The 14,931-nt window shown below is 41.6% G+C and overlaps 1 protein-coding gene across 5 annotated transcripts in view; it reads right to left on the bottom strand.

Moving 5' to 3' along the window:
* Positions 1–3,174: 3,174 nt before the first annotated feature.
* FAM53B (family with sequence similarity 53 member B) overlaps positions 3,175–14,931 on the bottom strand; it is a 133,693-nt gene continuing 121,936 nt past the window's right edge. For all 5 annotated transcript variants that reach the window (XM_075072481.1, XM_075072482.1, XM_032796504.2 and 2 more), the window contains one exon: positions 3,175–8,872. In XM_075072481.1, the coding sequence (XP_074928582.1) occupies positions 8,510–8,872 (363 nt within the window). In that variant the 3' untranslated portion in view covers positions 3,175–8,509. The remainder of the gene's footprint in view (positions 8,873–14,931) is intronic.

The raw sequence follows: 14,931 nt of genomic DNA, 5'->3' as shown, positions 1-14,931 counted from the left end.
CGGCATTCAAAAATAAAACAGTGTAAAACGTTAGAGCCTACAAGTCCTACTTCTTGTTCAGCCAATCGCTCAGACAAAAAAATTTGTTTACATTTGCAGGAGGTAACGCTTCTTGTTTACAATGTCACCTGAAAGTGAGAACAGGCATTCACATGGCACTGTCGTAGCCGGCGTCACACTATATTTATGTGCCAGATGTGTTAGATTCATACATCTCTTCATGCTTCAACCACCATTCCAGAGGACGTGCATCCATGCTGATGATGGGTTCTGCTTTATAATGATCTAAATCAGTGTGGACTTATGCATGTTCATTTTCATCATCTTAGTCAGATGCTTCCAACAGAAGGCTGATTTTCTTTTTGGTGGTTCGGGTTCTGTAGTTTCTGCATTGGAGGTGTTGCTTGTTTAAGACTTCTGAAAGTATGCTCCACACCTCAGCCTTCTCAGATTTTGGAAGGCACTTCAGATTCTTAAACCTTGGATTGAGTGCTGTAGCTATCTTTAGAAATCTCACATTCTTCTTTGAGTTTTGTGAAATCTGCAGTGAAAGTGTTCTTAAAATGAACTTCACACAATGCACAATCAACCTGTGGAACTCTGTCAGAGGATTTTGTGAAGGCCAAGACTATAACAGGGTTCAAAAAAAGAATTAGATAAATTCATGGAAGATAGGTCCATCAATGGCTATTAGCCAGGATGGGCAGGGATGGTGTCCCTAGCCTTTGTTTGCCAGAAGGTGGGAATAGGCAACGAGGAATGGATCACTTGATGAGTACCTGTTCTGTTCATGCCCTCTGGGGCACCTGGCATTGGCCACTGTTGGGAGACAGGATACTGGGCTAGACGGACCTTTGCCTGACCCAGTGTGGTCGTTCTTATGTTCTCAACATGTGCTGGTTTGTCAGCCGAGCTTGCTATAACATGATATATGGCAGAATGTGGATAAAACAGAGCAGGGGACATACAATTCTTCCCCAAAGAGTTCAGTCACAAATTTAATTAACGTATTTTTTTTTTTGACGAGTGTCATCAGCATGGAAGCATGTCCTCTGGAATGGTGGCCGAAGCATGAAGGGGCATATGAATGTTTAGCATATCTGGCACGTAAATACCTTGCAGTGCCAGCTACAAAAGTGCCTGTGAATGCCTGTTCTCACTTTCAAGTGACATTGTAAATAGGAAGTGGGCAGCATTATCTCCCGTAAATGTAAATGTTGGGTGAACAAGAAGTAGGACCGAGTGGACTTGTAGGCTCTAAACAGGGGCAGCTCTAGGCACCAGCACGCTGAGCGCGTGCCTGGGGCAGCAAGCCACGGGGGGGGTGCTCTGCCAGTCGCCGCGAGGGCAGCAGGCAGGTTGCCTTCAGCGGCATGCCTGCAGAGGGTCCGCTGGTCCTGCGGCTTTGGTGGACCTCCCGCAGGCATGCCGCCAAATCCGCGGGACCGGGGACCTCCCGCAGGCAAGCCGCTGAAGGCAACCTGCCTGCTGTGCTTGGGGTGGCAAAATACCTAGAGCCGCCCCCGCTCTAAAGTTTTACACCGTTTTGGTTTTGAGTGCAGTTCTCTAACAAAAAAAAATTTGTAAGTTTCATTTTCACAATTGCATTATAGTGTTGTATGACGTGAATTGAAAAACACTATTTAGTTTATCATTTTACGGTGCAAATATTTGTCATAAAAATAATAATATAAAGTAAGCACTGTACACTTTGTATTCTGTGTTGTAACTGAAGTCAATATATTTGAAAATGTAGAAAAAATCCAAAAATATTTAATAAATTTCAATTGGGATTCTATTGTTTAACAGTGCAATTAAAATTGTGATTAATCACAATTAATTTTTTTAATCATGATTTTTTTTAGTTAATCATGTGAGTTAACTGTGATGAATTCACAGCCCTAATGTGGATAGATGAATGAGGCCTAGGATAAGCCCCCCAATATTATTATCTGCACCTTCAATTCAGCTGGCCGGGGAAGGTTTTGGTACTCACCCACTCATCGTCTCTTTGCGTCCTTATCTCATGATGACACAGCAACTAGACCCCACAAGTGCGCAGTGAAACTAATGTTATGCTGTTGTTGCATATATGACATTTTTTTGAAGCCAGCTTGACTGGTACTAATTCCAGTAATGGGCAACATAAACCCTCATTAAAGACAGCTATCAAAAGTGTCACCGAAACAGTGAATTGTCTAGTGGCTCTAAATAGTACAGGTCATCTACTATAAAGAAGGTTTAATTATTTTTGGCACCCCAAAAAATCATGAATCAAATTGTGTGTTGTACATGTCTTTCCATTATCAGTTTGTTCTGTGCATCAATTCCTTATTTCTTTTGCTCGACTCTCTTAAATCATTATATGATACAAATGCACAACAAATCAGAGGGACTATTGTAATGTATTTTAAGGCTGTAAGAAAAATGAACATATATATGTTACATTAAGGTTCAGTGGGGGCAAAAGGTAAACATGCCCTTCTAAACCCAAATATAGATAACCACTTATTATTTGAAGGAAGATTACTAGATTTCCTTTCCTTTAAAGGCACAGACTCAATTGTTATCTTTGTTCATCAACAGTAAATGTGTGTCTGTTTCTGTAAAACTGCACAGAAATACTATCCCTACCATGGTATGTGTGGGCAGCACCATTACTCAAGGGTTGTGATCCATCACCAGGGCTGCTCCAGAGGCTCCTGTGGAAAAGATAGAGTAGTCCCAGCCTGTGATAAATTTCTAGTGGAATTTCTGCAGAGTGGTTAGGGCAACAATCCACCACTCTGCCTAGCCTCTGCCTCTCCCCCACTGTAGAACTGGACCTGCATAGGTGTGTCTGTGAGGTCCAGAGAAAAGAGTGAACCTATCACAGCTGTGGCTGAGCTCCAACCTCTCTCCATGCAGGACTGGCAGGAAAGTCATGTGGAGGGTCCTGTTTGTGCACAGATGTGAGGGAGATTATTTGGGATCTTGCTTTTTTCAGGCACCACAGTTATTCCTGGAGCTTTAAAAGGTATTTGTTGCCTTTGGTAAGGCCCACCTAGCTGAACAACCACCGCACAAAGCTCCATGTCTTTATAGCAGGAGAGGAAGTCTTCTGTCAACCCCAGCGGTACCCTGGTAATGGAGAAACATAGCAAAGCATAAACAAAGAGCAGTGCTGGGCAGCCGGTTATTGAACCAGGAACCTTTATTTACACAGTAAAAGTAACAAGCAAATTCCTGAGACTGAGTTGCTCTAGTGCAATAAAGTCATTGAGAGAGTACAAATCAGCAGTCTTCTTGACTTTCAGGTGAAAGAACAATCTTTGAACAAAGATTACACCTTCTACAAATCCAACTTTGTATACATTTACATACATTTGCATTTGTGCAATTAACATGGCGAGACTCTTACTTCAGTTCATAGCTTTCAGAAGGCTTTTTTGTCCGTCATCTTCTTTCGATTCTTAAACATCAAAAAAAGACTCTGTAAAGCACTGCTACAATCCTAAAATGTCCTACATAAGTCCATTGTCCTGTCATCCAGGATTTTTAAACAATGCACTTGAAACACAACTTTATTGGCCAAATAGGCTATTATGTGAGAAATTACAATCTATTCTACAAATACTTCTTGTGTCTTCTTTTTTCCACATGAAGATGTATTGCAATCTTTCATAGAACAACCTCAATGAGCTATACCTGCAAATACACAGCAAATTCCCTGTGAGTATGTTATCGGTGCTAACAAGAAGGACATTATTCACTAATATACTTTTTAAAAATAATTTTATTGAATGCTGACATTTTATTGCTGTTGATATTTTGTTGTCATCATTAAATGTCTCTAGTCCAAATTGATCCATGTTCCAAATCACTCACTGTCTATCTCCATGATGATTAGACTGTTAACTACCTAGCATATAAAATCATTTGCTCCATAGTGCCAGACTCTTGCATGTGGTAGGAATTTGAAGTACGGGTTATTCAAAGCATCTGTGTAATATTGGTGAAGTCCTAAAAAGCTAAGAAATCCTCACCAGAGGGATCTATTGTTTTTAAACTGGTGTCACTGCATGTGTAAGATCTTGCTGAGCTTCCATCACGTTCTGAAGAGCAACACACCTTCTTATTTTACAATCAACAAGATGTCCCCAGAATCTGAGGCACATACTATATTCTAGTTCAGATTTTTTATATTGTTTTAATATACAGATAAATCCAGAAATGTTTTATCTTCTACCGAAGTTTTTTTTAAAAGTAAGGCTTTATTAACCTGAAAATCAGTACAAAAATCATACAAAACAAAAAAAAAAAAACAACCCTCAAAACAAAACACCACGGTGGCCTAAAATTGTTGCTAAATGTAGTTTGTGTCTATGCTAATTTGCCTATCTAAGGCCATTGCTCCTTGTAGAAGCATCTTTAGTAAGGCAAACAGGTTGTGCTGCAATGTAAACTGTATGCTACTGCTATGCTGAATACAGCTGGATAGTGATCCATTTGGTCACTTTCCTACTGTGCATGTTTTAACATGGCATAGCAGCCCTTTAAAAAATAAAAGCCCTTATGAATTAAAAGTCAGAGATATGTAAATATCAGAGTGCTTCTATAGCTCTAAAATAAAACAACTAAAAAACAAGTCAGTCCAGGTTTTCACAAATTGGCATAGCAAAAGATACTCTAGATACTTCTAAAGAGCTACTCTAGAAGCATTGCAGTGATGGTCCAATGCAATACATCTGCAAACCACTGCATCTGTGAGCTGTGAGACTTAGGAATATTGACTTCTGTGGAGCTGTAGAGATCAGAAAGAAGGGGCTGCAGCAGCGGGATACACAGTAGAGAAGCAACCTCTTGACAGAGGAGAGGGAATGGGAACAAGCTTGGTGATGTAGAAGTTGGAGCAGTACTAACAGTTCAGGAGCCAGAACTGATAGTAAAGGATTTGGGAGCATTTGCACACTGTTCCATCAGTCCAACTGGTTGTTGATTTGATGTTACTGATGTCTCAGGGCTACGCCACCAGCAGAGTTTAGGAAATATCATTTGAGGGGAAATACCAGTCATTTCACTTGCACAGGAAGGCTCAAAATAGTCATTGAAGCCAAATGGTATGATGTGTGGCTATAAAAGGTAAAACAGACAATAAAACATTAACAAAATATTCTATCATACAGTGAAGAAACCACCCTTTTTAGGCAATCTTCCCGCAGAAGGCGCCATCCCAGACTGAACTGAGTAGCAGTTCTTTATGAGAAGGGCACTACCCAATAGCATCTTCTTGTCAGTTCCTTTAGAGCAGCGGTTCTCAGCCTTTCCAGACTCCTGGACCTCTTTCAGGAGTCTCATGCCTGAGCCCCGCTGCCTGGGGCTCAAGCCTGAGCACCGCCAAAACCGTAACTTACATGTAACATGTAAATTGCCCTGCTTGCCACCCCCTAACACCCACCCTGCACTTGCAACCCTCCCAATCCATGCCCCCCAGGTTGTGAAACACTGATCTAGATGAGTTGAGGTACCCCCCTGGGAGACCTCTGCATACCCCCAAGGCTACACATACCCCTGGTTGAGACCCACTGCTTTAGAGGTTTCACTGTATAGATAGTCGGCTTTTGAGGAAACTGATATTTTGTCAGTGTGTCTTTTAAAAAGTGTGCACACAAAAGTGCATGTGTCCCAGGTAATATTGTGCATATGTCCCAGAATGCACTTCTGAATGCAAAGTTCAACGTGTGCATGATTACCTTTATGCACCCACAACTCGGGCATACAACCATCTGAATGTACACTTTCAAAATGATGTGCCTAAAGGATTGAGATAAGGTGTGTTTTCTTGATTAATGCATTGAACAAAATACTGTTTTCATGGAGCTGTGTAATTCCAGAACATTAAAAATAAAATCATCCCCATCCCCCCCAAAATTATTACTTGTTTGGCTTCCACTTTGTGCCAGCATCATATCTAGAGAGAGGGCTGAAATTAACATTGTTACAAACAAAACACTCTGTGCAATTTGACTGGACACATTATAAAGCTGTAAAACTGGATGGATTCCACTGTGATACTAGATGCTACACACATCTTGAACCACTGCAGAAAAAAAGTGCAGTAACATAAGAAGATGTGATTAAAATTCCATATCTAGGATATTGTTCTCCTATAAGTAGAAAAGAAAAGAAAAGAAAAGATTGTTTCCTCATAGACCTGTTAGCAAGTGAACAGCTTATTTTACAAAGCTAAATGGTATAATAAATTGTATAAACCTAATGTTCACCACTTTATCGTTGCTAAAAATGGGGGCAGGGAAAGGGAAAGCTTTCAGTGCTGCTACCTGGCTTTTCAACATCTTGAGAGCTTACTTTGTCAAATAATCATACTGCATTTAATATCAAACCATTTCACAGTAAAACACGCCAAACGAAAGCATGGAAAATCTGGATTTGTTAGCGGGACAGGGGTTAAACCCTCTCTGAATGAATGTGTTTTATTTCTGTGATTTGGTAAACCACATAATAAAACCAATCCTAAGTGACTGGCAAGCGGTTTCTCATCTCACCTATTGCATACACCCAAACAACATGGATGACCGTTGGCGACAAGCCCTGTACAGCATTGGCACTGTGGAAATCCTCAAGTGCAGTAAGATCAAGCTGTCCATCGGTTTAGACAGGGCGAATGCTGCACCAGATGCTTTGTGCCGGCCGTGTTCTGTACGTCGGCTCACAGTCATTATGAGTTCCGTGCCAAATGTAAAACCAACATGTGAACCCTTAAAAGAAAGAAAAAATATCACATCCCTGAAGTTAGAAGTACTGGAGAAAAGGCTGGCAAGATGTAGGTAGAGGCAGAGGAGTAATCAAAAAGATTTTGGTGTATGAAACCTTGGACAGGCTTTCAAACGAGTTCTTCAAAAAGAGGCAAATGACTCACTTGGACTCTCCGACAGTGATGAAGTACCTTCAGCAAAACTAAACGTGAAATCCTACCCCTTCCCCCATTAAAGCCACTGAGTTTTGCCACTGGCTCAGAATTTCACCCTGTTTCCTGCCAGACGTGCCCGACAAGCACAAAGGCTTTAATAAATGTACTCTTATCACACTGGACAAGGACATCTACGAAAATCTGAGCCTGTTGGGACGTTTGTTTTGTTTTATTGTTAGGTCTCCAATTCTGATCTCCCTTATACCAGTTTTCTACTGGCTTCGCTCCACTGACTACAATGGAGATACTCAGATTGACGCTGGTATGGGAGCGAGATCAGAACAGTCACCATTAGAACTCATGTTACCTGCCAAACACTGAGCTGCCTCTTCTAAAAGCCTTGCTTTCACAAGCCCAGTAGAAAGCTGGACTATTTTTCCACTAGCTCTAAAAGAGGGGCTTGAAAGGAAGAACACTAAAGCAGTTGTGTCTAATAGCAACTTCTTTTGGAAACGGCAGAATTTGCTCTTATGCTAATGCCTGGCACAGCTCTAACACTGATGTGAAGTTCCCAAACAGTGAGACATGGGCCAGATCCTCAGCTGGTGTAAACAGGCATAACTCCATTGATGTCAAAGGTAACTTATGTCAGCTGTTGATCTGGCCCCAGGGGGAGGTGTTTTTATTGTGCATTCCCTACCCTCGGCTTTCGTTGAATTAAGGAAACTGAAAATATAAATCCTTTGCTGTGTTCATGATCAAATGTCAAGCACTATGCTTGTGATTTCCCTCCCATGGCTCTGTTGATGACGGCAGGACTAAAAAGGCTTTATGGCAAGGCAATATGGGATGATTCTGTGGTTATGACTGTAGAAGTGTTGCCTAAGTAAGACTGCAGGGTTTCAGTTATAAGATCCCTCACTCAGACTTGAGCTGAATAATGATCTCCAGGCTGAAAGGTTAAACTAAGGATTCATCACTCCCTTGCAATCTCCCCTCTCCTAGTGTCTAAGGTGCAGTATGGAATCAGAAGAAGGGGTATGAATCACTTAAAATGAAACATTCCTTATAGCTTGCTGCCCAGAAAGCCCAGGCTGAGGAGGGTCCCATTGTGGCATAACACAGCCCCTCTCAGTCTAGCTCTCTGTACTAGACAGTACCTAGTTTGTGAATCAAAACCAGTACTTTATTTTCCAGTCCTTAAAAAAAAAAATCTAAACACACATATTCACTAAGAAATTGCAGCTACTCCAAGACCTGCAATTTCAAGTTTACTAAAAGCTGTTGACTTAATGGTGGAGGGTGAAAAATGCAGTTTGGAGGTCTCTAGAATGCTTCTTTCCAAAGCCTATTTTCACCAAACTAGCCGATATCTGGCTACAGTAGTTACATAGAATTTCAAGATTAAAAAAAAAAAAATTGCTCAGGATACCTGATGAAATTTTGGCAAGGCTGCTTTTGTCTCCTATTGCTGATAGGACGAGAACATTGATTTGCTTTTATGCCTAAATACAGTATAACCCAAGTATTAAACCTAGAAGATTTTACTACTCACTGTTCTTAATTCACATCCCCAAAGCCTGACGCAAACAATATCCTTTAATTGTTTTCTATTTGCTCAATGTCTAATTCACCATCTAGCGGAAAGACGTTCCGCCCCCCTGTTCCACTACTCTTCCATGAAGCCCTTTCATCTTCTTTTCTAGTGCTCTCGTCTTCCGTGGCACAATAGTCTGACTCTTCCCAAGAGAGATCATCTTTGCTAACTCTACGTTCTTCTGCGTTTGAGTGCGGCTCTGGCACAGGGGTGCAGGCTGGTGTCCTGCCTGGCATGACATCAGAGGAGGAAGGAGATGCTGTCCATGACTTGGGGCTGTTGACACCAGGGCAGAACTGATTCTGCTGAGCGCAGTCGTCCACTGTGGTGCTAAGGCAGCTAAGGCTGTTAAAGGTTTGACGATTCTGCAGAGGGAACAGAAAACAGGCAGATGAAACAATGGCATTCAGTTTCACAAATAAGGTCAGAGAATCAGCTGAATTTAGAGAGAGGGAAAAATGTGCTACTTCACTTAGGACATCCCCCTGCGAGAACAAAAATGGTCCTTATTGTACACTTACCGGTGTTCTCCCCTTCCTCCCCCCACTCCACCATGGATTTTTCATGCCATAGATATTTTCTAAGGAATATCCCGGGGAGAAAATACCCAAAGGTACTAAAGGGCTCTTTAATGTAGCAGAGAAAGGCATAACAAGAACCAGTGGCTGTATATAAAGCCAGTCAAATTCATAATAAAAATAAGGCTCAATTTTTTAATAGAGAGAAATTAATATTGGACCAAGCTATGAAAGAACTGGTGGATGCTCCATCTCTTTTTGTTTTCAAATCAAAGGATGCCTTGCCGGAAGATATGCTTTACGCAAATTTATTGGGCTGCATACATGAGTAAACAGATGGAATTCTAAGGATTGTGTTATCCAGGAAGTCAGACTCGATGATCTAAAATCCCCTTCTAGCCTCAGAGATCTATAAGTGAATTCCAACAGCATTCAAAATGATTAATTGAAATGTTCATCTTTAGAGTCTTCAGAAGCCACTGCAGAGAATGTTGTTCAAGTCTCGCAAAAGATAATAATTACACTTAGTAAACCCTTTGTGAAAAAGAAAAATCCCATCAGCAAACCGATCTAGCAGACAACCTGCCTCCCTCAAGCCCTCAAAGACTTAATATGTTATTTTCCCCAAATCTGCCAGTAAGAATTAGGTATCTTAGCAGCAGCAATTTACATGCTGGAAATCCAGGCCTACTGTTAGTTCCCTTTGCAGTAGTTCTTGCATTTCTTCCACCTTCTGTAATGTCTGCTGGATGCAAATATACCCACTTAGTTTTGGATACATTACACATTACCCAGCCTGGCTGCTTTAGGACCTTGAGATCTGAGAACTCAATCAGCACAGATCCATTCAGTTGTAATTAAATGCATTTATTTTTTTAAAAGCCATTTACTGCCATTTGATGGGACATTTTGGACAAGCTGATATAACTAAAATATGCATAAAAGGATCACAGCTACTGAGAAAGGAAACTTCTCCCTTTCATAGGAGCGCTTGCAGTATAGATCCTAAATATGTCCTTCTCGTTACAAATTGTTTAAATCTATGGCCAGGTTCAGGAAAGCCTTTAAGCTTGTAGTGTCTGCAGCATGCACCTCTGTAGCAGAGAATGGAGAACTGGCTCCATTTTATATGGATTAGGACCCTAATTTTAAGCATGTGCTTAAGACCCATCGATGTCTATAGGACTTAAGCATGTGCTTAAGTGCTTTTCTGAATGGGGTCCTTTGTGGTTATGCCACAGTGATGAGCACTGTATCTCAGTATCGTGCCCGTTTATTAAGGGGAACACAAGATCTCTGTATCGCTCATCTCTGTATGAAACAGGCTTTGTGGTTGGTTGTAGTTTCTTGAAACCCTGTATTTAGATCACATACTGTCAGATCAAAATGGTTTCAAAACACTGACAATGATGAGATCTTTGCCGGCATTTAGAATTGCTCATGTTAAACTATGGTATGTATGACATGACAGTTTTCATCCCTGGAGATACTGCTGACTGCACATGCATACATATTTGTAGTGATACTTTTTAAAAGAAACAAACAAAATTCTAATCACTTATCTTAATTAAAATAAATTGCCACTCTCCTGATGTTCACTATGTAAGCAATGCACGTACTGTAACAAGGAATACCCAGGGACCAGTGCAATTTGCAGTAGAACAGGAAATCCCTGATCTGAATTTTCCAGTGGTTTGTGAAAAGAGGCAAAAAGAACTGAAGAGGGAGAGACCAGAAAGACAGATGGACAGAGGCAATGCGAAGGTGCAAAACCTAGGGAAAGGGATAGAAGTCTCACAAAAACAAAGACCTGTGGAAATCTAACATTAGCTGATGATAAGAAATGAAAGCAAATACACCTTTTGAGTTAAACAAGGACTTTAAGAAAGCCCAAAGATAACTTTAAGAAGTCAAGTGACAACTGAAATTACTACAGGAAATAACGTCGCTCCCCTCAGACTGACCAAATGTCCTTGCACCTGCTAATATTGAAAGGTAGCCTGCTATTAATGATTAGTTTCTAGTAATTCCATCTGTGACCCATGAATCTAAAAATCCTTGGCATCTACAGTGCAGTTAAAGCAATGCATGGATATCCAGCAGTTTGTGCACACTTCTCCCAAAACGAAAGCCAACCATGTGATGCTATAATGTAAGCATTAACTCATTTCACAGAAATCTGGTCTGGCCATATCCTGTCTAAGCTCTCTATCTACATATTGCTATACACCCAGCACTGTATCTGAGTGCTGTATCAGAGCTATAGTCAGATAAGGGTGGTTAACATGTTTAGTTCATGTTGATGTATCCTCATGCAGAACCATGATTATTTTAATTCAAAACTAAGGTTATAATTAGCTTTCAGACCAATGTTATACTACAAGCGGGTGCTGCTAATCTGCTCAGTGTATTTTGGAATGCTGGTGTGAAAAATCCCCATTATATCAGGAGTATCACACAAACCACACTGCTGGGCAGATGATAATACTCAGCATGAACTTGACACAAGAATATCCAATCACATTTCTGAGTCATCTCCAGATGTACAGTTTGGGCTCACTGGTAATGATGGTGCACCACTGTGGACTGCAAAACTTATATGGCGTTTCAAAAGAGCACAGTTCCCAGCTAGTCTGGTCTGTTTTCGGTTATACTTCCTGAGTTTGATTCAGAAAGTGGGAGGGGCTGCCCACGGACGAATGGATCAATTGCCCTGGGAAATGCACTGATTCAGCACATCTCACAGGCAGACTTTAATGGCAGGGTGGATGATCAAGGTACTAAAGGGGCACCCAGGTATATAGCTGCTGGAACTAGGCAGGGTGCAGCAGGAGTTTCCATCAGGGTTTACAGTTTGGTTCAATGGGTCTCAGCACCCCCACTCTACAAATTGTTCAGGCACCCCTGCTCAAGGAAGACAAGGCCATTGCAGAGAAGCTAAATGAATTCTTTGTGTCCGTCTTAACTGCAGAGAATGTGAAGAAGACTCCCACACCTGAGCGATTCTTTTTAGGTGCCAAATCTGAGGAATTGTCCCAGACTGAGGTGTTAGTAGAGGAGGTTTTGGAACAAATTAATAAATTAAACAGTAATGCATTTCCAGGCCATAAGAACAGCCATATTGGGTCAGGCCAAAGGTCCATCTAGCCGAGTATCCTGTCTTCCGACCGTGGCCAATGCCAGGTTCCCCAGAGGAGATGAACAGAACAGGTAATCATCAAGCGATCCATCCCGTCACCCATTCCCAGCTTCTGGCAAACAGAGGTTAGGGACACCATCCCTGCCCATCCTGGCTAACAGCCATTGATGGACCTATTCCATGAATGTATCTAGTTCTTTTTTGGACCTTGTTATAGTCTTGGCCCAGAGGGTATTCACCTAACAGTTCTGAAGGAACTCAAATACGAAATAGCAGAACTACTAACTGTGGTATGTAACCTATCACTTAAATCAGCTCCTGTACCAAATTACTGGAGGATATTTTTAAAAGGCTCCAGCAATGATCCTGGCACTTACAGGCTGGTAAGCCTAACTTCCGTACCAGGCAAAGTGGTTGATACTATAGTAAAGAATAGAATTATCAGACACACAGCTGAACACAGTATGTTAGGGAAAAGTCAACAAGGCTTTTTTAAGGGAAATCATATCTCACCAGTATATTAAAATTCTTTGAGGGGGTCAACAAACATGTGGACGAGGGTAAGCCAGTCAGTATAGTAAACCTGGACTTTCAGAAAGCCTTTGAAAAGGTCCTCACCAAAGGCTCTTAAGCAAATAAGAAGCCATGGGATAAGAAGTAAGCATGGATCAGTAATTCGTTAAAAGATGGGAAACAAAGGGAAGGAAAAATTGGTCAGTTTTCACAATGGAAAGCAGTAAATAGCAGGGCCCGCAAGGATCTGTACTGGGACCAGTGCTGTTCAACATATTCACAACTCCCAGTGACCGCAGTTTGCTGTTCTCGGCCAATGGGAGCTGCGGGAAGTGGCAGCCAGGCCTGCGCTGCTTTCTGCAGCTCCCATTGGCTGGGAACAGCGAACTGCGGCCACTGGGAGCTGCAGACGGCCATGCAAATGTAAACAAACGGTCTGGCAGCCTGCCAACGGATTACCCTGATGGGCCACATGGGGCCCACAGACCGCAGGTTGCCCACCACTGATCTAAGCAATATTAACTGACTTAGATGACCCCTTTGCATACATGTGTGAATGTAACAGATGGGCTGTTTCCTATGCAATACATGGGGTAATAAACCCATTGCATCCATAGAGAGGACTCAAGACTTATATTAACCATGCCATAAACAAACTTTCCGAAAGAGGACACCAAAGACCATGCAGCCATTTTACATCGCCACATCTAGTTTTTTTAATGCCACATTCTCGCAATATGGTGCGCACACACTATCTGAGCAGTGCCAGATGCAGTGGTTTGAAAGGGTGAGTAGAAGTGATGTGCCTGTCCCTGGGAGATCCCATGGGACCATACTGCTATCCTCCCCTCCCAGGATTAATGATATCCATGAGTCATAAAAATAATGCTGAGAAACATTTCCCCCCTTGTATTGCTTTGGAATGTGCCAGCTGCTATGCTCCCGGGGGGTAGAGGGGCATGAGGGGAGACTACCCTTCAATTCGCTACTGAGGCCCAGCAAAACATGAATTATTCTGGCTAGAAACACCATTTAGCTCAGACTTGATTTTAAGCAAATGTTGCTCTCAGACCAAAACAGCAGGAGCTCATTAAATTTCGGCAGCACAGTCATGTGACACCCCTCCCCGCCCCGTAGCCATATGCAACACATCCAACCTGTCTTATTGTCTTCAGAGAATTGATTCTCACTCCACAAGCTTCCTGTCCCAGCATGCACTGGATCTTCATGTAATACCTGGGATAGCCTTTTGAGGAACCGTCTCCACTTCAGTTTTTTCTAATCCTAGTCTGGACCATGAGGAAAAAAAATCTTCCCTAGATGATGTTATGAGTATTGAGACCTAATAAATGTGCCCTACTATACATCCGTATAAGGGAATGGGTCACAAAATCTACGTTTTTATAGGGATCCACAGTATGACTTAATGCCGCAATAAAAGCATATGCTAGAAGCTACAGCTACTTCAACTACTCTGATGCAAAAGTTTGTTGCTACTGACCTCAGTTACTCTATAACCAAAGGTCTACCACAGCCAATATAAACGTTTTAGCATCTCATTTTGAGTGAATGTTATGTAAAACCACAGGGCAAAGGTGACACATGCTCTCTCTTTGTATAAAGTATTATCTCCTGTGACTTGTTCTCTCACCTTTCCATACGCCTCTCTCTTGCTTTTGCATCACAGAAACACATGATTCCCAAAGGATGAAGACTCTGATGAAAACCAGATGAGTAGACCTTTTCAGCAAAAACATGTGGGGTTTTTTCATGGGCCAGGTAGCCTGCTATGTAGCCACCAATGTTCAGGTTTAGCTGTTTAGAATATGAATCTAATAAATATGCCCACAGAAGAAAGTATCTGTTCTGGATGAAGACGATCATCTGACACACACTTCCAAAAGAACCAGAAGCTGAAGCAAATAAATGCATTACAAACAAACAACTGATTAGATTAAAACTCTCTCATGCCCCACAAACTCTCACGTCTCTACATGGGAATTGCACATGGCATAAACCTGTAGCATATCTGGAATGCAATAGGGTGGCAGGTCATGAGATCTCTGAGTTTAAATGAAGTAGCTTGATTTTTCATATTCACCATTACTAGGTTTGTATGTATATATTTGCCAGTGGTAGCAGAGATAAAAAGGAGAAAATAGTGCTGTCTCCATACTGTGTTTATATGTGCATTTGTATTCTCTTAAAGACTATGAGCTAAATTCATTACTGGGGTAACACAGCATTACTTCAT

The sequence above is a fragment of the Chelonoidis abingdonii genome, chromosome 15, assembly GCF_003597395.2.
Source record: "Chelonoidis abingdonii isolate Lonesome George chromosome 15, CheloAbing_2.0, whole genome shotgun sequence".
Classification (NCBI taxonomy): domain Eukaryota; kingdom Metazoa; phylum Chordata; order Testudines; family Testudinidae; genus Chelonoidis; species Chelonoidis abingdonii.
This window is presented reverse-complemented; position numbering and strand designations above follow the sequence as displayed.